Below are 27,523 nucleotides of genomic sequence, written 5' to 3' on the forward strand. Positions count from 1 at the left end.
TCCCCAATCTTTTCCACATGGGTCACAGTGACCTGGTCAGAATAATGTCACCACGAGAAGAGCAGGTAATTATTAATCCACATGGACTGAGCCTTCACTGATAGGAAACTAAAGGAGTCACATAAAGTCATAGACTGCTTCACCCTACAATATATCATTACACTGTATACATTGTATAAGCTCCAAGATTACCACTATCTGCTACATTGGGGAAGATTTACTTACCCGGTCCATTCGCGATCCAGCGGCGCGTTCTCTGCGGTGGATTCGGGTCCGGCCGGGATTCATTAAGGCAGTTCCTCCGACGTCCACCAGGTGTTGCTGCTGCGCTGAAGAGCATCGGAACGCACTCAAGTTCACCGGCCTATTCCTAGTGAAGGTAAGTGCAAGCTCCGCGACACTTTTTTTTTTTTTTAAATGCGGCTGTTTTTCCGAATCCGTCGGGTTTTCGTTCGGCCACGCCGCCCGATTCCCGTCGCGTGCATGCCGGCGCCGATGCGCCACAATCCGATCGCGTGCGCCAAAATCCCGGGACAATTCAGGGGAAATCGGCACAAATCGGAAATATTCGAGTAACACGTTGGGAAAACGCGAATCGGGCCCTTAGTAAATGACCCCCATTATTACCCTTCTGGAAAAAAGTTAGTGCGACCTCTGCACACACAGTATATACACACATACATACAGTACCATATACAGACATACAACCTATACACACAGTATATACACACACCATTCACCATATACACATACCATTTAAACAATGAAGAGTGTGATCCATTTATGCAGATTGAAGGGATTTTACTATAACCACATGCACTGGGATTGTCGCATAACACAAAATTTGGTAAGTAATTATATGAAATCAAAAATTTGCATGGAAGGTCAAAATGGATGGAAATGTGTAATCCCATTGGTCATCCGTGTCTCTGCAGTGATGTCTAGGTCTTACAGCAGACAAACTGGACGTCATTGAGGGCCGTGTCATCTCCACTGCCTTGTGGCGGCTCCACCTTGGACTTTATGCCACAAATTCCAGTCATACATTTCCCGCTCCATCGTCCGTAGTGTCCCCAGCTGTGTCCGGGTCCCAAGAGGATTTCATAATCAGAGCACTGAAACATGACGTTGTTAGCGGCCGTATCATCCACACCTTTCCTTGGTGGCTCCACTTGCATACTGAAGCTGATGAGATAACCTTTAGGACACCATGAAGTGGCGCTCCACTCACCCCAGCTGTATAGAGAGACAATGCTAGACATTAACACCTCACATCTAATATAATATACAAAATACTGCATGATAACTACTATAATTCTGCTCCCATGTACAAGAATGGATAAAATCTACTCTTTTCCTGGAGTCCGAAGGCAGCACAAGAAAACAATGATGTTAAGAATCCTAGATACAAGCACATAGAGACTAGTTAAGACAGCAATGACCAATCAAAAGGAATATATATAGCCCCACCTATATAATGCAGACTGAGACAAAGACACCTTGGACGCCACCCTCTTGGATGGCCAATCAGCGTTCCCCATGATGTCATCGGAGGCTGCGATCAGTTGCCCTGGCAGCCTACGGTCTACAGTCAGAGAGTTGTAGGTCTCCCATGGACAGTGATCTCAGAGATCAGCAGTAAAATTACTATATACCAGACTACAGCATCATTGGACTATATAGTATGAACTATCAGACCCTGCAGGGTTAAAGTACCCTAGAGCAGTGGTGGCAAAGCTATGGCACGGGTGCCAGAAGTGGAACTCAGAGCCCTTTCTGTGGGCACTCAGGCCATTGACTTCATTGGCTGTTTGGAACTGCGGTAAAAGTGAGAAAGTGTTGATAGAACTGCAATATCTTTGTAGGTCATCCCACTGGACCCACCATTCTTACTGTAAATAGAGACCCTGGTGAGAAGCTACAATGATAGTCTGAATGTGCCCTCCTTCTTTCAACTGTATTGGTGGCCTCAAGGGGCCGATACGATTGAAAGATGGTGAAGAGCAGGTAGCAATAAGTTACTGCTTAAAATGCCATGTTGGCACTTTGCGGTGAATAAGTGGATTTTGGTTATAGCTTGGGCACTTGGTCATCACTGCCCTAGAGGGTCTGAAATAATACCAACAAAAAAATAAATATTTTAAAAAGTAAAAGTTTAAATCTCCTGCCTTTCCCTAGAACACATATAAAAATGAAAAACACATACACGTGATAGGTTTCGCCACGTCCCAGAATGCCCGTTCTATCAAAATACTAAAAATTATTATTCCCGTCCGTAAAACTGGAAAAACCTTGCATGGAATATTAAATGCAGCGAATAAAAAATTTGAAATGTTACATCCTGTCCGTCAAACACACACAGCTCTGCTACATCTATTCCCTCTAACTTGCACTTCTCTTTATAACTGCTTTACCCCGCTGTGTGTTTGAGGCAAAAGGTGTCGCTGAGCTGTGTGTGTGTGTGTGTGTTTGAGGGAATGACAGCCATTCTATCAAACACACATAGCTCTGCTACATCTACGATCCCAGATGTAGCAGAGGTGTTGTGCGTTTGAGGGAATGGATGATTGTAGGCGCATCGCTAGTGGTACATGTGACCACACCCTGAAGGTTACACACAACCCTGCTACATCCATTCCCTCAAACAAACTTACCTCTGCTAAAATTCCCTCAAAAAACTCCCCACTGTGCTGGAATTGCCTTCTTAAATGTTATTCAAGTGTTATTCTAGTAACATGCTGGGGGTTATAGGTCGTGGCGTTAACTTGACGGCTCCGATAGGAGGTATAAGCACTGAGAGTGCCGAGGGCAGCATCAACACTAAATATGGCCCTGGTCAACTATAGAAACACTATGGGGCAGATTTACTTACCCGGTCCGTTTGCGATCCAGCGGCGCGTTCTCTGCGCTGGATTCGGGTCCGGCCGGGATTCATCAAGGTAGTTCCTCCGACGTCCACCAGGTGGCGCTGCTGCGCTGAAAAGCATCTGGACGCGCTGGAGTACACAGAGCCGGACCAAGTGGAGGTAAGTGCGTCCCAAGCGACACATTTCTTTTTTTAAATGTGGCGGTTTTTCCGAATCCGTCGGGTTTTCGTTCGGCCACGCCCCCCGATTTCCGTCGCGTGCATGCCAGCGCCGATGCGCCACAATCCGATCGCGTGCGCCAAAATCCCGGAGCAATTCAGGTACAATCGGCGCAAATCGGAAATATTCGAGTAACACGTTGGGAAAACGCGGGCCCTTAGTAAATGACCCCCCATATGTGTGAGAAGTTTCTTAGCCTTGCTCTTACTCTTGGGAAGGCATTCCTGACATCATAGGGATAAAACCTGCTTTCTTATTGGCTGAGCCATCTTTACCTCTTCTAAAGTTTGACTGTTTAAGAAAAACTTGACATCAGCTTTGCTTTTTTGGGGATTATTTCCTTTGGGAACAAAAAATTTTAGAAATTGCCTCTTCTTTTCCCGGAAAATTGTCTCCTTTGTTATCGGCAAGAAATTCTAAAATGTTGGAAAGTTGAGGACCAGACGTGGGATTTGGTTGAAAAGGTGAGTTACAAAAGTTAACTTTAGACAAAGTATCCCCACTCCCCTTTTTGAGCCATACAGCTCTTTTGGCCAAGTTGGATAGAGCCAAGGACCTAGAGGAGCATTTAAGAAAGTATAAATGTGTATTGGCTAGAAAATCCACCACCAATTTCGAAACCGGGATCGACTCCAAGGGCAAATCTCTGGGGCCATCATTTATGTTTGCTGAGAGTTCACTCACACAGACTGAACCACTATAGATGCTAAGGAAGCCTTGCAAGCCCCTACTGTAGAGGCATATAATTTCGATCCATAGGATCCGGTAAAAGCAAAGATTCCTCAGATGGGAAAGTAGGCTTTCTGTAGAGTTGAGCAACCTCCAGATCGTCTCCCACTCTTTACAGATTCCTCAAGCTTCTAGAAATTGGTAACCTCGATCGCGGCGCTGCTATTTCCAGAAGTCACTTGCACAGAGTAGATGAATTCTTTTCTTTGAGAGTATTTATTGAGTAAAATCACTACGCGTTTCGGTCCCGGTCTGGGACCTTCCTCAGGTGTAAAATACATATATACACTTATGTATTTTACACCTGAGGAAGGTCCCAGACCGGGACCGAAACGCGTAGTGATTTTACTCAATAAATACTCTCAAAGAAAAGAATTCATCTACTCTGTGCAAGTGACTTCTGGAAATAGCAGCGCCGCGATCGAGGTTACCAATTTCTCGTGTATTGCCTACATTTGCCTGTCGGTCCATCTTCCTGGGAGAACGGACCATCACTCAAACCTCGTGGCTGTCAGCTCTCCAGTTCCTTGAAAACTTTGGAATATCTCCAAGAGCAAAGTGCTCACCATTACGCTCAGACTCCTCCGAACACAAGGTGAGAGTCATTCATCTTTTTTCTTATCACCCCCATATTAAACAAGCACTTGAGTCTTCTTGCGCTCTTATCTTCCCTTGATCCTCCGACCATCACCGAGAGGAAATACTCGGACCCAGCACCTATCCGTTCAAGCTTCTAGAAGTAATTGTATCTAGCGTCTAGATCAGTGGTGGCGAACCTATGGCACGGGTGCCAGAGGCGGCACTCAGAGCCCTTTCTGTGGGCACCCGGGCCATCGCCCCAGCACACCAGACAAGACTCAAAGAATCTTCCTGCAGTTCCAAGCAACTTAAAAGTTATTTTAATACTTACTTTGCTACTTGGGACTGTAGGGAGGGGGAGAATGAGTAGACAGGGCTGAATTATCTTTGGAGGACCTCCTGCTGGCCCCACGATTCTCTGTGTACAGAGGGACACTGGGAAGAAGCTAAAATGATCCATCTTTCTACTGTGTTGCTGTCCTCTGGAGGCCAATATGATTGAAAGATGTTGAAGAACAGGGAGCAATAAGTTACTGCTTTAATTTTTGGTTGGCACCTCGCGATAAATAAGGGGAGTTTTGGGTTGCTTTTTGGGCACTCAGCTGCTAAAAGGTTCGCCAACACTGGCCTAGATGAAACCTTGTATCCGGCTTAGCCCAATCCTTTGTTAACCATTCACTAAGCACAGGGTGACCTGGAATGGGCTTGTTCTTAGAAACAGGAAATTAAAAAAAGTCTCTCCTTTTTAGACTTGTGCTCCACATCCTTGTTGGACTCAATAGTATCTTCAGCCGCATTACACAGGGGTGGAAATTTATGCTTACTCAGTAAAAAATAATGCACAGGATCATATGAATCTGAGGAGGAAACGGATTTGTCCAGGTTCAGAGCTGAGGAAGAATCACACAATATTGCAGAGCTAGAAGAAGTGCACACACCTGTGACCCGGGAGTGCTGAGACTTTTGTGGCTATGGGCACGTTAATTCTGGTGAGAAAAATTCGGAACTTTAACTAACAAAGGCCAAAGCCTAAGTGAGGCAAAAACCCCACAAGCTTCTCACGGATAGTCTGATCCCCGGCCAGAGTGCAAAACCGCACAGGGAAACTCGGGGTCTTTCCATCAAAGGGAAAGAAGGGTTATGGAAAAACCTGTGTGCCAAACCGTGGCCCAGGGGGACACATCTTCGGAACTGAGGGACATTACTACTAGTGTATACAGCCTGGCACTAAGGGTGTACAAACCCTGGTTCTGTTTTAGACCAGACATCTCCATGAAAAGCCAAGAGTCTAGAATTGAAGCGCTCATTCTTCATGAATCTGGCGCCACCTGCACTGCTCCAACTTTTTTTGGTGCACCTTTAACATAGGTGTGCGACACAATTCTTTCGCACTTTGCTTTAACGCCCCGTTCAGTGCAGAAATTTGTGTCGCAACACATACTGGTTGATTGCACAAGGACATTAGCAAATGTGGGTATATGTGTCTTTGTCTCAATCTGACTTAAAAAGCTGTTCTAACTAGTCTCTAGTGATCTAGGGATCCTAATCACAATGTTTCCTTGTGCTTTCTGTAGGACAATCAGGAAATAACTACTAAAATACTGCCTCCTATGTACAGGAATAAAACTACTATAATACTGCCCCCTATGTACAGGAATAAAACTACTATAATACTGCCCCTATGTACAGGAATATAACTACTATAATACTGGCCCCTATGTACAGGAATATAACTACTATAATACTGCCCCTATGTACAGGAATATAACTACTATAATACTGCCCCCTATGTACAAGAATATAACTACTATAATACTGCCCCCTATGTACAAGAATATAACTACTATAATACTGCCCCCTATGTACAGGAATATAACTACTATAATACTGCTCCCTATGTACAAGAATATAACTACTATAATACTGCCCCTATGTACAAGAATATAACTACTATAATACTGCCTCCTATGTACAATAATATAACTACTATAATACTGCCCCTATGTACAGGAATATAACTACTATAATACTGCCCCCTATGTACAAGAATATAACTACTATAATACTGCCCCCTATGTACAAGAATATAACTACTATAATACTGCTCCCTATGTACAAGAATATAACTACTATAATACTGCCCCTATGTACAAGAATATAACTACTATAATACTGCCTCCTATGTACAATAATATAACTACTATAATACTGCCCCCCTATGTACAAGACTATAACTACTATAATACTGCCCCCTATGTACAAGAATATAACTACTATAATACTGCCCCCAATGTACAGGAATATAACTACTATAATACTGCCCCCTATGCACAAGACTATAACTACTATAATACTGCCCCCTATGTACAAGAATATAACTACTATAATACTGCCCCCAATGTACAGGAATATAACTACTATAATACTGCCCCCTATGCACAAGAATATAACTACTATAATACTGCCCCCTATGTACAAGAATATAACTACTATAATACTGCCCCCTATGCACAGGAATATAACTACTATAACACTGCCCCCTATGTATAGGAATATAACTATTATAATACTGCCCCCTATGTACAAGAATATAACTACTATAATACTGCCCCCTATGTACAGGAATATAACTATTATAATACTGCCCCCTATGTACAAGAATATAACTACTATAATACTGCCCCCTATGTACAGGAATATAACTACTATAATACTGCCCCCTATGTACAAGAATATAACTACTATAACACTGCCCCCTATGTACAAGAATATAACTACTATAATACTGCCCCCAATGTACAGGAATATAACCACTATAATACTGCCCCTATGTACAGGAATATAACTACTATAATACTGGCCCCTATGTACAGGAATATAACTACTATAATACTGCCCCCTATGTACAAGAATATAACTATTATAATACTGCTCCCTATGTACAAGAATATAACTACTATAATACTGCCCCTATGTACAAGAATATAACTACTATAATACTGCCTCCTATGTACAATAATATAACTACTATAATACTGCCCCCCTATGTACAAGACTATAACTACTATAATACTGCCCCCTATGTACAAGAATATAACTACTATAATACTGCCCCCAATGTACAGGAATATATCTACTATAATACTGCCCCCTATGCACAAGAATATAACTACTATAATACTGCCCCCTATGTACAAGAATATAACTACTATAATACTGCCCCCTATGTACAGGAATATAACTACTATAATACTGCCCCCTATGCACAGGAATATAACTACTATAACACTGCCCCCTATGTATAGGAATATAACTATTATAATACTGCCCCCTATGTACAAGAATATAACTACTATAATACTGCCCCCTATGTACAAGAATATAACTACTATAATACTGCCCCCTATGCACAGGAATATAACTACTATAACACTGCCCCCTATGTATAGGAATATAACTATTATAATACTGCCCCCTATGTACAAGAATATAACTACTATAATACTGCCCCCTATGTACAGGAATATAACTATTATAATACTGCCCCCTATGTACAAGAATATAACTACTATAATACTGCCCCCTATGTACAGGAATATAACTACTATAATACTGCCCCCTATGTACAAGAATATAACTACTGTAACACTGCCCCCTATGTACAAGAATATAACTACTATAATACTGCCCCCAATGTACAGGAATATAACTACTATAATACTACCCCTGTGTACAGGAATATAACTACCACAATACTGCCCCCTATGTACAGGAATATAACTACTATAATACTGCCCCCTATGTACAAGAATATAACTACTATAATACTGCCCCCTATGTACAGGAATGTAACTACTATAATACTGCCCCCTATGTACAGGAATATAACTACTATAATACTGCCCCCTATGTACAGGAATGTAACTACTATAATACTGTCCCCTATGTACAAGAATATAACTACTATAATACTGCCCCCTATGTACAGGAATATAACTACTATAATACTGCCCCCTATGTACAAGAATATAACTACTATAATACTGCCCCCTATGTACAGGAATATAACTACTATAATACTGCCCCCTATGTACAGGAATATAACTACTATAATACTGCCCCCTATGTACAGGAATATAACTACTATAATACTGCCCCCTATGTACAGGAATATAACTACTATAATACTGTCCCCTATGTACAAGAATATAACTACTATAATACTGCCCCCTATGTACAGGAATATAACTACTATAATACTGCCCCCTATGTACAAGAATATAACTACTATAATACTGCCCCCTATGTACAGGAATATAACTACTATAATACTGCCCCCTATGCACAAGAATATAACTACTATAATACTGCCCCCTATGTACAAGAATATAACTACTATAATACTGCCCCCTATGCACAGGAATATAACTACTATAACACTGCCCCCTATGTATAGGAATATAACTATTATAATACTGCCCCCTATGTACAAGAATATAACTACTATAATACTGCCCCCAATGTACAGGAATATAACTACTATAATACTGCCCACTATGCACAAGAATATAACTACTATAATACTGCCCCCTATGTACAAGAATATAACTACTATAATACTGCCCCCTATGCACAGGAATATAACTACTATAACACTGCCCCCTATGTATAGGAATATAACTATTATAATACTGCCCCCTATGTACAAGAATATAACTACTATAATACTGCCCCCTATGTACAGGAATATAACTATTATAATACTGCCCCCTATGTACAAGAATATAACTACTATAATACTGCCCCCAATGTACAGGAATATAACTACTATAATACTGCCCCCTATGCACAAGAATATAACTACTATAATACTGCCCCCTATGTACAAGAATATAACTACTATAATACTGCCCCCTATGCACAGGAATATAACTACTATAACACTGCCCCCTATGTATAGGAATATAACTATTATAATACTGCCCCCTATGTACAAGAATATAACTACTATAATACTGCCCCCTATGTACAGGAATATAACTATTATAATACTGCCCCCTATGTACAAGAATATAACTACTATAATACTGCCCCCTATGCACAGGAATATAACTACTATAACACTGCCCCCTATGTATAGGAATATAACTATTATAATACTGCCCCCTATGTACAAGAATATAACTACTATAATACTGCCCCCTATGTACAGGAATATAACTACTATAATACTGCCCCCTATGTACAAGAATATAACTACTATAATACTGCCCCCTATGTACAGGAATATAACTACTATAATACTGCCCCCTATGCACAAGAATATAACTACTATAATACTGCCCCCTATGTACAAGAATATAACTACTATAATACTGCCCCCTATGCACAGGAATATAACTACTATAACACTGCCCCCTATGTATAGGAATATAACTATTATAATACTGCCCCCTATGTACAAGAATATAACTACTATAATACTGCCCCCAATGTACAGGAATATAACTACTATAATACTGCCCCCTATGCACAAGAATATAACTACTATAATACTGCCCCCTATGTACAAGAATATAACTACTATAATACTGCCCCCTATGCACAGGAATATAACTACTATAACACTGCCCCCTATGTATAGGAATATAACTATTATAATACTGCCCCCTATGTACAAGAATATAACTACTATAATACTGCCCCCTATGTACAGGAATATAACTATTATAATACTGCCCCCTATGTACAAGAATATAACTACTATAATACTGCCCCTATGTACAGGGATATAACTACTATAATACTGCCCCCAATGTACAGGAATATAACTACTATAATACTGCCCCCTATGTACAAGAATATAACTACTATAATACTGCCCCTATGTACAAGAATATAACTACTATAATACTGCCCCCTTGCTGGGAGGTTGTGTGAGAGCAGAGCTCCTGAAGTCTCCTGATGTCTGGAGCGAGCCCAGGGCGGGGCCACCCTGGGTGGGGAGATTCCCCAAGCAAGGCCCAGGCTTCCAGGCCTACACCGGGAGTGAACTCCCAAAAGCTTTCTACTAGGGATGCAAATCCCAATGTTACTAACAGAGAAGTTTGTGGACAGAATGTTGATTTATTAAAGAAGAAACAAGACAAGGAAGTGAGTACAACAGTGAAAGCAGTGAGTCCCATGTCCATCCAGCATGGAGGAGCACAGGTGATGCAGAGTGTGAGATCAGCAGCAGGTGCACAGCCCCCCACTCCTGCACCCAGGCAGAGGAGAACATCATTGGAAAGACAAACCCTGCAAGAAAATCTGCAGCAGATGGATGTTGTGTCCAGCATGTCCTGTCCAGGCCGCACCAGATCTGCTGTAAAGCCACAGACCAGGCCTGCACAGTGTGCACCAGCCACAGCCACTGCCAGTACAAGCAGCAAGCCTGGGGAGCCAAGGCCAGAGACAGGAGGAGGACTACAGAGACCAGCACGGCAGCTGAAGGAGAGCACACGAGCACCTGAGCTGCAGATGGCGGAGGAGATCCCGGCACTGGTAAGGAGGATGGGGGAGCTAAGTCACCATAAGCAGATGCTGCAGATGCAGATAGACTGTATGTACAGCCTGAAGACCGCGCACCCTGAGAGCAGCGCCCTTTACAACAGTAAGCTGCAGGCACTAAGTAAGGAGCTGGCGGTGGTGGTCAGGGACATGGACTGTGTTCTGGAGAGGATGGGACCCCTGGCCGAGTCCTATAAGAACAGGGAGCGCTTTGCCCAGCAGAAGCAGAGCTGTAACCCTGGACCCCGGGCCCCTGCAGCACAAGTAGGACCCGTCCACCCTGATGCACCCCAAAAAATGTCAGTGCAAGTACTGAAACCTGCAAGCTTTTCTTTCCAGAAGGGACAAACTCAAGAGCAGCCGCAGATCCCCGCAGCAGATATAAATGCTGTAGTACCACAGGTCCCATTAGAGACTGTGCAGCAGCAGGACAGTGGACTTCCATCCATGCATCATGGTGATGCGGTGACCCAGGAGAACTTTACTGTTGTGGCAGAGACTGGGGACACTGGTGGACATCTTGATGTGTCTGAGGGGTCGGGGGATGGAGGGGACTCAGAGTCTATCTGGGAGGTGCAGCCACCGGAGGATAATATACAGGTGGATGGGGGGCAGGGGGTACAGGATAATGTGTGTGATTTTCCCCCACTAACATCGAGCCCCCCAGAAGAGTCAGGTCCCTCTAGAGCTGACCCTCCCCCCAATACCCAGAGTGAGACCCGTCAGGAACCTCCCAAAAACGCCTGGAGCCGCGGTGCTCCCTCCTTCACCTCCGGCGCGCACTACTCCGGGCAGGCATTTAAGAGGAGGAACGTGGTGCGCTTTAAGAACAGAGGTGCAAAGGAAGATCTCCCGGATAGGAGGTTTGTGGTGCGGGATCTCCTGTGCCACCAGATGGGGTTCACGCCTGATGATATCCTGGCAGTCATCAACCTTCCAGACAGACAGGGCTATGATGTCAGCTTTAAGCTTATGTCCAGTCTGGATAGGTTTTGGGATAAATTACCCCGGTTTGGGGACAAGGACGGCTGGAATAAGTTTACATTTGTCCCCATATCCAGACCAGGTACTGTGGTAGTTAATATAATATTCTGGAATGAGTCTGTTCCCCCTCAGGATGTTCTAGTGTGGCTCAGGCGCCATTGTGATCTGCTGTCTGACCTCACTAAGAACAGGGACACTGACGGTATCTGGACTGGAGGGTGGAAGGTGCTGGTAAAACTGCGCCAATATAACAATATCACCCTACACCTCCCCAACTCCTTCTTTATAGGGAGAGAGAAAGGTGTCTGTTTCTACCCAGGGCAACCACGGAAGTGCTTTAGGTGCGGTAGGATTGGTCACGTGGCCAAAATATGTACTGTGGTAAAATGTAACCTGTGTGGGGAGGTCGGCCATCTCAGTGCCACCTGTGAGAAGGTCAAGTGTAATCTATGCGGTGAGATGGGCCACCCACACAAGGATTGCCCAGAAGCCTGGCACAACATCGCCAGGGACTTCTCAGATGATGAGATGGTACAGGAGGCAGACGCCTTAGAGGAGGAGGCCCTGGTGTCGGGCCAAATTCTGACTAGGCGGGAGGTACAACAGGGCTCAGGTGAGACAGTTCCGGCACCGCAGCAGTCAGACAGCGCTCAGGGGAGTGTGGAGGTTGTAACCCAGGAGAAGCCTCAGGCAGCCACCTCTGTAACATCTACTGAATATGAGGAGGTGAAAAAGAATAAAAGGAAGAAAAAAGACAAATCCTCCCGAAAGCCTGAGGAGTACAGTGCAGAGCCTAAGACCAGGAGAAAGTCCATTGGTGATAACGGGGTCATGGTCCTTTCCAACCGGTTTGATGCTCTGTCAGAGTCAGATGGGGATTATGAGCGAGAGCTGGAAAGAATTCATAATGAGTGTGAGGTGGACATAGGGGACCCCCCAACTAAAAAGAAGCCCCCTCCTGAAGATACCGCTGTAGAGTCAGACATGGAGATAGGTGGAAGACAGGGGGACACTGACTCTGACACATGATGATGGGGGTCACTGCTCTGCTTTTTCTCGTTGTGATGGCTGGGTTCTCTCTAAAAGTTGCTTCTAGCAACGTCAACAGCATTAAAGTAAGAAGGACCAGACACGCCGTGTATGACCACCTGAGATATCTTGACGCGGATGTCATCTTCCTGCAGGAGACCCGTCTGACCACCTTAGGGCACCTCCGTGAGGCTGAGCGTGAGTGGCGGTCTGGTCCTTCTTACTGGTCACTGGCTGTGGAGCCGTACGCCGGGGTCGCTATACTGTTTAACACCACAGACGTGACGGTGCACAGGCTGACGGAGGTCGCTATGGGGAGGTGCCTGGTGCTAGAGGTGACCATCCATGGTAGGCGGCTCCGGCTGATTAACATCTATGGCCCACAGACAGTGACAGAGAGAATCCAGCTGTTCAATGAGGTACGGCAGTATCTATTTACCTCTATCCCTGTGATAATGGCGGGCGACTTTAATGTTACCATGACATCAGGTGACAGGTCCTCGGGCAGAGCAGTGGTCAGAGACTCCAAAGTCCTAAAGAGCATTATATCACAGGCCAATCTGTGTGATGTGTTCACCCTGGATGGTAGGACACCTAAATACACCTACTCCTGTGCTGACAGACATAGCAGGATCGATATGGCGTTTGTCAGTCCCTCAGAGAATCTAAGTGGGATGAGCGAGAGAGTCGTCCCATATTCTGACCATCTGGCCTTATTGTTTTCCATGGGAGCCACTAACCGCTCGGATATTGGTCGGGGGTTATGGAGGCTCAATTCTAGCATCCTGGATGATGTCTATGTCCAGAATTGTATCCACTCCCTTTTTCAGGACCAGCTCCAGAGACAGGACTTTTATGACAACATATCTGACTGGTGGGAGAACGTCAAGGAGGAGATCAGGTCCCTCTTAAAGAGACTGTCAGTGAAGAAGGGTAAGAGCAAGTACAGCCAGTATCTCAAGCTGCGGAGAGAATTGGAGTCACTGTATTCGGCGGGAGGGGGGGACAAACAAAAAATTGACCGACTGAAATCTGAGATAAAGCAGTATCAGTACAGTCGCTACACGTCCCTGGTAATAGAAAGAGATTACGGAAAACTGGGAGTTCCCGATCCCTATGAAAATTGCCGGGAACGTGTGGCCAAGAAATCGATCACAGGTCTCACTGACTCCCAGGGAGTTTTGCAGGAATCTCGGGAGGGTATCCTGGGGGTGGTGAGATCCTACTATGCTGAATTATTTCAGAAGAAGGTTTTGGATAAAGAGAAAATGGCTCAATTCTTGGAGGCAACTCCAGGCCCTGACACTAGTGATTTGGACTTTTCTCCTTTGACAGCAGGAATAACAGAGGAGGAGGTTAAAGAGGCCATCAATAAATTACATCTGAAGAAGGCACCAGGTCCTGATGGAATAACATGTGAATTCTATAAGAAGTTCAGAGACCTCTTAGCCCCGATCCTTGTGGATGTATTTACCAATTGTCTAGAGAATCACCTGATGCCTCCATCCATGAGAGTGTCCTCCCTTATTCTGCTGTCTAAAGGTAAGGAGCCTAGTGACATCAAGAACTGGAGGCCGATCGCCCTCTTGAATGTCGACAGGAAGATTCTGGCAAAAATTCTGTTTTCTAGATTAGTGTGTTTGTCCCCGGCACTGTTGGCAGGCTCTCAGTACGGCACAGTAAGAGGGCGGAACATCTCTGGAGCAGTTATCTCCATAAGGGAGATGTTTGAGAGATGTAAAGCTCTGAGGTGTGGGAGATATGTTGTAGGTCTGGACCAGGCTAAAGCCTTTGACAGGGTTGATCACGATTATCTATGGGCCACTTTGTCAAAGTACGGTATTCCGGGACAATTTATAGATTGGCTGAGAACTTTATATAGAGAGGCGAAGAGCTTTCCTCTGATTAATGGTTGGCAGGGGGACACTTTTGAAGTAGAGGCCGGGGTACGACAGGGCTGCCCCCTGAGTCCACTGCTGTATGTGTTTGCCATAGACTTGTTTCTGCGATCACTGCAGCGGTGTGATTTTCAGGGGGTGCCGGTCCCCCATTGCTTGCCTTTGAAGGTAGTCGCCTACGCGGATGATGTGACTGTGGTGATATCTGAACCTCGTGAGGTGGAGATGTTGTCTGCAGCCATCAGAAGTTACTCAGAGGCCTCCGGGTCTCTGGTCAACCTAGAGAAGAGTCAGGCTTTCTGGACATTGGATACTGCTCCTGGCTTTGATCTACCACAGTTTGCCAAGGCCTCCACCCATATTAAAATCCTTGGGGTTAAATTTGGGAGGGAAGACAATGCCAAACTAAATTGGGAAGAGAAGTTGGATACCGGAAATACAAAGGTTCAGCGATGGAAGAACTGGAGGCTGACCTATAGAGAAAGGGTTACTCTGATGAAGACTTACCTGGTCCCTGTCTTCCTCTACGTCTCTGTCGTCTTTCCTTTGCCAGAATCTTTCTCCGCTAGGCTCTTTAGCCTGTTCTTCCAGCTTTTATGGGGGAATAGGTTGAACCCAGTAAAAAGAGGGATCACCTACCTGCAGAGGAGAGAGGGTGGGCTGGATATGTTAAATCCAAGGGTATTTTTTGACTCCATGTTTCTGAAAGTTAATTTTGGTTGCCTGGACTCAAACAATGGTCTCCTGTGGGTAAGTAGTGTCAGGGACTGGATATTGCCTTTTGCAGAGTCTTGGGTGCGAGGCGGCAGTCTCAAGAGGGGCCGATGGACTCCTGGCTTCCTCCCCCAGTATCTGGAGTATGGTCTCAGGTGTTTGAAAAAGTGGAGAATAGATAAGACATATCTGGAGAATAAGACCAGGAAGGACCTCTATATGAGTGTCTGTAGATCATTCTATACATTACAGCCAGCTCTGAGGGACTGCACAACGGCCACCCTGCAGGAGAGTCTGAGGTTCCTTAATGGACCGAGGCTTCCAGCCAAATTCTTTGATATCGCCTGGTTGTCTCTGCATGGGAGGCTTTTCGTCAAAGGAAATTTAAAATTCCTGAGTCTTTCTGACCGTTTGTGCCCCCTAGGATGTCAACAAGAGGAGACTATGGAGCACTTTACCACCGAGTGCCAGGGAGGGAGGCGGATATGGCAGGAGGTGTCCCGCAGGCTGAATATACCACGTCTACAGTCTCTCAGATACCCAGATATCATCTATGGGGTAACACCACATATAATGGACATTGACCGGGGGACCATGTACCTCATTATCACCACCATAAAGTATTATCACTGGCACAACAGGACCCGAGTCTCCATCCACAACGAGTCCTTCCAGCACATGACCGCAGTCACACTCATCATGTCTGAGCTCAGGTGGATCCGATCCATAGAGATTGAGAAAAGTGATGGGAATAGAAAGTTATGGAGGAATTTATGTCTATACTGATGCATCATGTAATTCTGTTTATTTCTGACTTTTTTCCCTTAAACCAGTGATAGACATTTAAGTTATTACAAATGTAATTTTGATATATGATTTCTTGTAAATTCTGATAAGAATGTATAATGTATTTTGTTTGTTTTTACTAATAAAAATAGCCCCCTATGTACAAGAATATAACTACTATAATACTGCCCCCTATGTACAAGACTATAACTACTATAACACTGCCCCCTATGTACAGGAATATAACTATTATAATACTGCCCCCTATGTACAAGAATATAACTACTATAATACTGCCCCCAATGTACAGGAATATAACTACTATAATACTGCCCCCTATGCACAAGAATATAACTACTATAATACTGCCCCCTATGTACAAGAATATAACTACTATAATACTGCCCCCTATGCACAGGAATATAACTACTATAACACTGCCCCCTATGTATAGGAATATAACTATTATAATACTGCCCCCTATGTACAAGAATATAACTACTATAATACTGCCCCCTATGTACAGGAATATAACTATTATAATACTGCCCCCTATGTACAAGAATATAACTACTATAATACTGCCCCCTATGTACAAGAATATAACTACTATAATACTGCCCCCTATGCACAGGAATATAACTACTATAACACTGCCCCCTATGTATAGGAATATAACTATTATAATACTGCCCCCTATGTACAAGAATATAACTACTATAATACTGCCCCCTATGTACAGGAATATAACTATTATAATACTGCCCCCTATGTACAAGAATATAACTACTATAATACTGCCCCCTATGTACAGGAATATAACTACTATAATACTGCCCCCAATGTACAGGAATATAACTACTATAATACTACCCCTGTGTACAGGAATATAACTACCACAATACTGCCCCCTATGTACAGGAATATAACTACTATAATACTGCCCCCTATGTACAAGAATATAACTACTATAATACTGCCCCCTATGTACAGGAATATAACTACTATAATACTGCCCCCTATGTACAGGAATATAACTACTATAATACTGCCCCCTATGTACAGGAATGTAACTACTATAATACTGTCCCCTATGTACAAGAATATAACTACTATAATACTGCCCCCTATGTACAGGAATATAACTACTATAATACTGCCCCCTATGTACAAGAATATAACTACTATAATACTGCCCCCTATGTACAGGAATATAACTACTATAATACTGCCCCCTATGTACAGGAATATAACTACTATAATACTGCCCCCTATGTACAGGAATATAACTACTATAATACTGCCCCCTATGTACAGGAATATAACTACTATAATACTGTCCCCTATGTACAAGAATATAACTACTATAATACTGCCCCCTATGTACAAGAATATAACTACTATAATACTGCCCCCTATGCACAGGAATATAACTACTATAACACTGCCCCCTATGTATAGGAATATAACTATTATAATACTGCCCCCTATGTACAAGAATATAACTACTATAATACTGCCCCCTATGTACAGGAATATAACTATTATAATACTGCCCCCTATATACAAGAATATAACTACTATAATACTGCCCCCTATGTACAGGAATATAACTACTATAATACTGCCCCCTATGCACAAGAATATAACTACTATAATACTGCCCCCTATGTACAAGAATATAACTACTATAATACTGCCCCCTATGTACAGGAATATAACTACTATAATACTGCCCCCTATGTACAGGAATATAACTACTATAATACTGCCCCCTATGCACAAGAATATAACTACTATAATACTGCCCCCTATGTACAAGAATATAACTACTATAATACTGCCCCCTATGCACAGGAATATAACTACTATAACACTGCCCCCTATGTACAAGAATATAACTACTATAATACTGCCCCCTATGTACAGGAATATAACTACTATAATACTGCCCCCTATGTACAGGAATATAACTACTATAATACTGCCCCCTATGCACAAGAATATAACTACTATAATACTGCCCCCTATGTACAAGAATATAACTACTATAATACTGCCCCCTATGCACAGGAATATAACTACTATAACACTGCCCCCTATGTACAAGAATATAACTACTATAATACTGCCCCCTATGTACAGGAATATAACTATTATAATACTGCCCCCTATGTACAAGAATAAAACTACTATAATACTGCCCCCTATGTACAGGAATATAACTACTATAACACTGCCCCCTATGTACAAGAATATAACTACTATAATACTGCCCCCTATGTACAGGAATATAACTATTATAATACTGCCCCCTATGTACAAGAATAAAACTACTATAATACTGCCCCCTATGTACAGGAATATAACTACTATAATACTGCCCCCTATGCACAAGAATATAACTACTATAACACTGCCCCCTATGTACAAGAATATAACTACTATAATACTGCCCCCAATGTACAGGAATATAACTACTATAATACTACCCCTGTGTACAGGAATATAACTACCACAATACTGCCCCCTATGTACAGGAATATAACTACTATAATACTGCCCCCTATGTACAAGAATATAACTACTATAATACTGCCCCCTATGTACAGGAATATAACTACTATAATACTGCCCCCTATGTACAGGAATATAACTACTATAATACTGCCCCCTATGTACAGGAATATAACTACTATAATACTGTCCCCTATGTACAAGAATATAACTACTATAATACTGCCCCCTATGTACAGGAATATAACTACTATAATACTGCCCCCTATGTACAAGAATATAACTACTATAATACTGCCCCCTATGTACAGGAATATAACTACTATAATACTGCCCCCTATGCACAAGAATATAACTACTATAATACTGCCCCCTATGTACAAGAATATAACTACTATAATACTGCCCCCTATGTACAAGAATATAACTACTATAATACTGCCCCCTATGTACAGGAATATAACTATTATAATACTGCCCCCTATGTACAAGAATATAACTACTATAATACTGCCCCCTATGTACAGGAATATAACTACTATAATACTGCCCCCTATGTATAGGAATATAACTATTATAATACTGCCCCCTATGTACAAGAATATAACTACTATAATACTGCCCCCTATGTACAGGAATATAACTATTATAATACTGCCCCCTATGTACAAGAATATAACTACTATAATACTGCCCCCTATGTACAGGAATATAACTATTATAATACTGCCCCCTATGTACAAGAATATAACTACTATAATACTGCCCCCTATGTACAGGAATATAACTACTATAATACTGCCCCCTATGTACAAGAATATAACTACTATAACACTGCCCCCTATGTACAAGAATATAACTACTATAATACTGCCCCCAATGTACAGGAATATAACTACTATAATACTACCCCTGTGTACAGGAATATAACTACCACAATACTGCCCCCTATGTACAGGAATATAACTACTATAATACTGCCCCCTATGTACAAGAATATAACTACTATAATACTGCCCCCTATGTACAGGAATATAACTACTATAATACTGCCCCCTATGTACAGGAATATAACTACTATAATACTGCCCCCTATGTACAGGAATGTAACTACTATAATACTGCCCCCTATGTACAGGAATATAACTACTATAATACTGCCCCCTATGTACAGGAATATAACTACTATAATACTGCCCCCTATGCACAAGAATATAACTACTATAATACTGCCCTCTATGTACAGGAATATAACTACTATAATACTGCCCCCTATGTTCAAGAATATAACTACTATAATACTGCCCCCTATGTACAAGAATATAACTACTATAATACTGCCCCCTATGTACAGGAATATTACTACTATAATACTGCCCCCTATGTACAAGAATATAACTACTATAATACTGCCCCCTATGTACAAGAATATAACTACTATAATACTGCCCCCTATGTACAGGAATATAACTACTATAATACTGCCCTCTATGTACAGGAATATAACTACTATAATACTGCCCCCTATGTACAGGAATATAACTACTATAATACTGTCCCCTATGTACAAGAATATAACTACTATAATACTGCCCCCTATGTACAGGAATATAACTACTATAATACTACCCCTATGTACAAAAATATAACTACTATAATACTGCCCCCTATGTACAGGAATATTACTACTATAATACTGCCCCCTATGTACAAAAATATAACTACTATAATACTACCCCCTATGTACAAGAATATAACTACTATAATACTGCCCCCTATGTACAAGAATATAACTACTATAATACTGCCCCCTATGTACAAGAATATAACTACTATACTACTGCCCCCTATGTACAGGAATATAACTACTATAATACTGCCCCCTATGTACAAGAATATTACTACTATAATACTGCCCCCTATGAACAGGAGTATAACTACTATAATACTGCCCCCTATGTACAGGAATGTAGCTACTATAATACTGCCCCTATGTACAAGAATATAACTACTATAATACTGCCCTCTATGTACAGGAATATAACTACTATAATACTGCCCCCTATGTTCAAGAATATAACTACTATAATACTGCCCCCTATGTACAAGAATATAACTACTATAATACTGCCCTCTATGTACAGGATTATAACTACTATAATACTGCCCCCTATGTACAAGAATATAACTACTATAATACTGCCCCCTATGTACAAGACTATTACTACTATAATACTGCCCTCTATGTACAGGAATATAACTACTATAATACTGCCCCCTATGTACAGGAATATAACTACTATAATACTGCCCCCTATGTACAGGAATATTACTACTATAATACTGCCCTCTATGTACAGGAATATAACTACTATAATACTGCCCCCTATGTTCAAGAATATAACTACTATAATACTGCCCCCTATGTACAAGAATATAACTACTATAATACTGCCCCCTATGTACAGGAATATAACTACTATAATACTGCCCCCTATGTACAGGAATATTACTACTATAATACTGCCCCCTATGTACAAGAATATAACTACTATAATACTGCCCCCTATGTACAAGAATATAACTACTATAATACTGCCCCCTATGTACAAGACTATAACTACTATAATACTGCCCTCTATGTACAGGAATATAACTACTATAATACTGCCCCCTATGTACAGGAATATAACTACTATAATACTGCCCCCTATGTACAGGAATATAACTACTATAATACTGCCCCCTATGTACAAGAATATAACTACTATAATACTGCCCCCTATGTACAAGAATATAACTACTATAATACTGCTCCCTATGTACAAGAATATAACTACTATAATACTCCCCCTATGTACAGGGATATAACTACTATAATACTGCCCCCTATGTACAGGAATATAACTACTATAATACTGCCCCCTATGTGCAAGAATATAACTACTATAATACTGCCCCTATGTACAGGAATATAACTACTATAATACTGCCCCCTATGTACAGGAATATAACTACTATAATACTGCCCCCTATGTACAAGAATATAACTACTATAATACTGCCCCCTATGTACAGGAATATAACTACTATAATACTGTCCCCTATGTACAAGAATATAACTACTATAATACTGCCCCCTATGTACAGGAATATAACTACTATAATACTACCCCTATGTACAAGAATATAACTACTATAATACTGCCCCCTATGTACAGGAATATTACTACTATAATACTGCCCCCTATGTACAAGAATATAACTACTATAATACCGCCCCCTATGTACAGGAATATTACTACTATAATACTGCCCCCTATGTACAAGAATATAACTACTATAATACTGCCCCCTATGTACAGGAATATTACTACTATAATACTGCCCCCTATGTACAAGAATATAACTACTATAATACCGCCCCCTATGTACAGGAATATTACTACTATAATACTGCCCCCTATGTACAAGAATATAACTACTATAATACTGCCCCCTATGTACAGGAATATTACTACTATAATACTGCCCCCTATGTACAAAAATATAACTACTATAATACTGCCCCCTATGTACAAGAATATAACTACTATAATACTGCCCCCTATGTACAAGAATATAACTACTATAATACTGCCCCCTATGTACAAGAATATAACTACTATACTACTGCCCCCTTGTGTACAAGAATATAACTACTATACTACTGCCCCCTTGTGTACAGGAATATAACTACTATAATACTGCCCCCTATGTACAAGAATATAACTACTATAATACTGCCCCCTATGTACAAGAATATAACTACTATAATACTGCCCCCTATGTACAGGAATATAACTACTATAATACTGCCCCCTATGTACAGGAATATAACTACTATAATACTGCCCCCTATGTACAAGAATATTACTACTATAATACTGCCCCCTATGTACAAGAATATAACTACTATAATACTGCCCCCTATGTACAGGAATATAACTACTATAATACTGCCCCCTATGTACAGGAATATAACTACTATAATACTGCCCCCTATGTACAGGAATATAACTACTATAATACTGCCCCCTATGTACAAGAATATAACTACTATAATACTGCCCCCTATGTACAAGAATATAACTACTATAATACTGCCCCCTATGTAAAAGAATATAACTACTATAATACTGCCCCCCTATGTACAAGAATATAACTACTATAATACTGCCCCCTATGTACAGGAATATAACTACTATAATACTGCTCCTATGTACAGGAATATAACTACTATAATACTGTGTGCTATCAATTCATTACCCAAAAATAACCTCCTTGGCACATGTGTACGGCCTCCTGTACTTACGGTCCTTGGGCAGAGGTGATAATATATTCCAGCTTTGTGTTCTGCTCGGCTTCAGTCCTGTTCAGGCAGTGCAGGCGGATACCGTTCAGTGCGGTGTCATCTTCCACTTTCTGCATTTTTTCTACCTAAATCAGATGATTAAAGTTACATTTGAAGAATAGATAATAATTATTAGTATAAATGTATTAATAAGTCATTTATTCCTTGTATCACTTGGCAGTGGAATCTTGCCGTTGGATCTGTTCCATCAAATGTTCAATTTGTTCTGAAAGGAAAGGGAAATAACGACAATCTTTTTTTTTTCCTGGGGTCAGTATTCCTTGTTGAGGGGGGGGGGGGGGGGGTCACCCTGGGCAGTAGGAGATTCGAGATGATGCGTCTTCACTCTCATATAAATACTTAGCTGTGGGTAATATGGATGCATAGTGGACCTGCACGGGGGTCTCTGTTATCTATACGCTACCCTGAAGGTATGTTTATTAGGCACTGTCACAGGCGCCCCTGCGACCCCCTATCCCGTATCGCAGGCGCACCCGTGTGCCTCCCTGTGCCCCCCGAGCCAGCCTGCACGCCATCTTACCTTCCCTGGCTCCAGCGGCGTCCCTGTCACCCACACCAGCTCTGTAAAATTTAAAGGGTCAATGCGCCAATAATTGGCCTGATAAATTGCCTGCCCATTCTTGTGCCCCCTGTGGGATCTTTGTGCCTCATGCCTTAGTAAAAACTTCTTCCTATATTCTGTATGTTCTGTGCTCCTCTGTTTGTGTCCAACTCCGTCTCTGCCTCATGATTCTATACTACATATACTACATGGCAGTACGATGTATGCATTTTATACTACAGGGCAGTACGATGTATCCATTTTATACTACATGGCGGCACGCTGTATTCATTTTATACTACATGGCGGTACGCTGTAAGCATTTTATACTACATGGCAGTACGCTGTATTCATTTCATACTGCATGGCGGTACGCTGTATGCATTTTATACTACATGGCGGTACTCTGTATTCATTTCATACTGCATGGCGGTACGCTGTATGCATTTTATACTACATGGCGGCACGCTGTAAGCATTTTATACTACATGGCAGTACGCTGTATTCATTTCATACTGCATGGCGGTACACTGTATGCATTTTATACTACATGGCGGTTTGCTGTATGCATTTTATACTACATGGCGGTTTGCTGTATGCATTTTATACTACATGGCGGTATGCTTTATTCATTTTATACTACATGGCGGTACTCTGTATTCATTTTATACTACATGGTGGTACACTGTATGCATTTTATACTACATGGTGGTACACTGTATGCATTTTATACTACATGGTGGTACGCTGTATGCATTTTTTACTACTTGGCGGTACGCTGTATGCATTTTATACTGATGTCAATAATTAATCAGGAGCAGGGGAGGTTACAGAGTAGATTACAACCAGGCCTCTTGTCATTAGAGCAGCACCCATGGAAGATTCAAATGAATGTAAGTGATTAAAATAATATTGGTTATTAATTGAACCAAACCTTTAAAAAATAAAATTTGCAGAACAAATCTGGATGAAAAAAGTAAAGGTGCCACGACAGAGAAAGAAGTGCAGGCTCTAAGCTAACCATCGACCCCTGGCCCTGCCTACTTCCCAGCACTGCACTAACCAACCAGAGACAACTTGACAACACTACCTACTCCGATTATGTCCTCAGAACAGATGACAAATGAGCAGAGAGAGACACAAGTTAAGTCAGGATAACCAAGCTGGAGACATGGTACAGTATTGTGAGGCAAAAAGTAGCAAGAGTCAGAATACAGTATTAGCACAATAGTGGAGGAAGAGCAACTTCTGGTAGACCAGTAGGACCAGCTACTGAGTGAGAAGCAGGTATATGGACGCTGTCCCTGATTGGTTTATCATTCCAACACAAGGCTCCAAGATAAAACCACCCAGGAACAAAACCAACCTCAACCATGGAAGCTAAAGTCTTTAGAGCAAGCTGCCAATCCCATCCTCAGGTATACCATCCCTGGGTACAGAACTCCATGATGCCAACCACCGGACTAGATCACAACTAACTAATAGTATTCTGGAAATTATTTCAAATTAAAAAAACAAATTCAATAAAATTTTAATTCATTTTTATAACTAAATTTCAATGTAATTTTTATTTTGTGAAAAAATTATTTCCATGGAATGTTACGGGAAATAAGATTTCTATGAATTTTTTTTTTTTTAAATGCTAAATGAAATTTAAATAAAATTAGAGTTAAAAAAAAAACAAAGTAGATGTAATCCCAGACCTGTATTTAAGAGAGTTTCCGAGAGTATTCCAATGTACTTAAAGGACATCGGCCATCAGGTTACTGTTTGGTCCTACTTACAAGCTCCCGATGATTCATCCTTCTTAGAACTTCTTTATTATGACCCTCTATGCCGCAATTTTGACCATATAAAGCTATAAAAAATTATGACAATTAGTCGGAGCCACTTCAGCCACAAGACCGCCCTGACTTATAATTTATTCCCTCCTCCGTTACTCTTCCAGACCCTCCCGACCCCTCCTGGTCCAGTCCGCTTACACTGCAGAGAGTCTGTGACGCCAGGGATCAGGTGGGACTGGACGAGTGAGGGGGGAGAGTGAATAAATAATAAGCCGAGGCACTTGGAGGCGCTCTGGTCACGTAACTTATCATTTTTATAACTGTAAATCACCGAAATCGTGGCATACAGGATTATAATAATGAAGTTCTAAGAAGAAGAATTAATCGGGAATTGGAAGTAAAAAGAAATGGTGGACAGAATTACAGATTGTATCCTAGTAAATGGAATCTCAATCAAAGAGAGACGGTCAACACGGTAAACGGATTAGCACCTCTGTCCATATTTTCACTCTACTGATGACCTCACTAGTGACCTCATATCCTTACTGACCAGGAGCTGCCTGCAAGGATTTATGGGTAATCCTGGCTGGACACCACTGGAGGTCCTATATCCCATACTCTTTGACTGTCTCTGCACCAGCCACTGGCCACTGTTTCAAAGCCAACACAAGTTCAGGAATTACAAACTTTTCGGACGTTTAGGCAAAACTAAAGTCAAGGTTTGGTCTTCTCTTCTCGTGATGCCTATAAGATGCTGCCTATTGTCCTATAGCCCATCAAAGTCTCTTGCAGATCTACAATTGTGTCCCTGGTGTCATCCCTAGACAACTCATTGGACTTGGCCATGGGAAAGGGCTTGAAGTGTGACTAAGTATGGGGACACGAGTGCAGAGTAGGAGGAGCTTCTTAAGGAAAAACTAACAGCACAGAGAGAGCCAGAATTCTTGATGGTTAGTGGGTCATATGTATTTCATGCAATAAAATGCAAATTAATTATTTTAGATTTTCTCCCAGTTAAAAACCTACAATGACAGTTACAGATCTCTCCATTCTTTTCCAGTTTTTGCAACAACAAAGTATCAAATACTTATTTTCTCAACTGGGAACCCTACATTGTAGCCCCCGCACACACGTTGGTGGAGACTCCCACTGCCTTCATCAGTCTGTGAACCACGAAACGGTCAGAGACCTGCGTCCTGGGCCGACAACACTGCCGGGGACAGGACTTCTTATATCATAGAGATCCTCTGTCCATGTTTTCACTCTACTGATGACCTCACTAGTGACCTCATATCCTTATGGACCAGGAGCTGCCTGCAAGGATTTATGGGTAATCCTGGCTGGACACCACTGGAGGTCCTATATCCCATACTCTTTGACTGTCTCTGCACCAGCCACTGGCCACTGTTTCAAAGCCAACACAAGTTCAGGAATTACAAACTTTTCGGACGTTTAGGCAAAACTAAAGTCAAGGTTTGGTCTTCTCTTCTCGTGATGACCCAGTCACCCAGAAACAAGATTTACAAGTAAAGACTTTAGACCTTACCTTTAGAGAGAATCCCTTGGCATGATAACCACAGGGACACCATTCCACCGCCCCCCATTCACCCCATGGTCCACCATTAGGTATCCCTATAATGACATGTTCTCCAAAGGATTGTGAGATGATCGAGAGCAGCAGGAACGAGCAGAGGATAGGAGACATTCTTCTCTGGTACAGATGACAGTAGAAGACCTTCTGGCTTCAGTACAACTCTAGATAAAGTAAAGCAGTTGTCTAGGGCTGGAACTTGGGGTAAAGGGTGGCTCCTAGTTGTAGAGGTTTTTTTTTTAAATATCACACAGATCTTCAGCCAAATCCTCAGCAAAAGACAAACAGATGTTTCTCAGTTTCTTACAAAAAAGTCATTACC

General features: G+C 41.8%; 1 protein-coding gene across 1 annotated transcript; it reads right to left on the minus strand.

The window, feature by feature from the left end:
- Window positions 1-791: 791 nt before the first annotated feature.
- On the minus strand, window positions 792-27,384 carry LOC140128349 (vitelline membrane outer layer protein 1-like). Its single transcript, XM_072149985.1, has 3 exons — window positions 27,157-27,384; window positions 23,226-23,350; window positions 792-1,236 (listed from the first exon to the last, which is right to left on the minus strand). The coding sequence occupies exons 1-3, from the start codon at window positions 27,313-27,315 to the stop codon at window positions 942-944; spliced, it is 579 nt and encodes a 192-aa protein (XP_072006086.1). The 5' UTR covers window positions 27,316-27,384; the 3' UTR covers window positions 792-941.
- Window positions 27,385-27,523: the final 139 nt, after the last annotated feature.

The sequence above is a fragment of the Engystomops pustulosus genome, chromosome 4 (genome assembly GCF_040894005.1).
Source record: "Engystomops pustulosus chromosome 4, aEngPut4.maternal, whole genome shotgun sequence".
Lineage (NCBI taxonomy): Eukaryota > Metazoa > Chordata > Amphibia > Anura > Leptodactylidae > Engystomops > Engystomops pustulosus.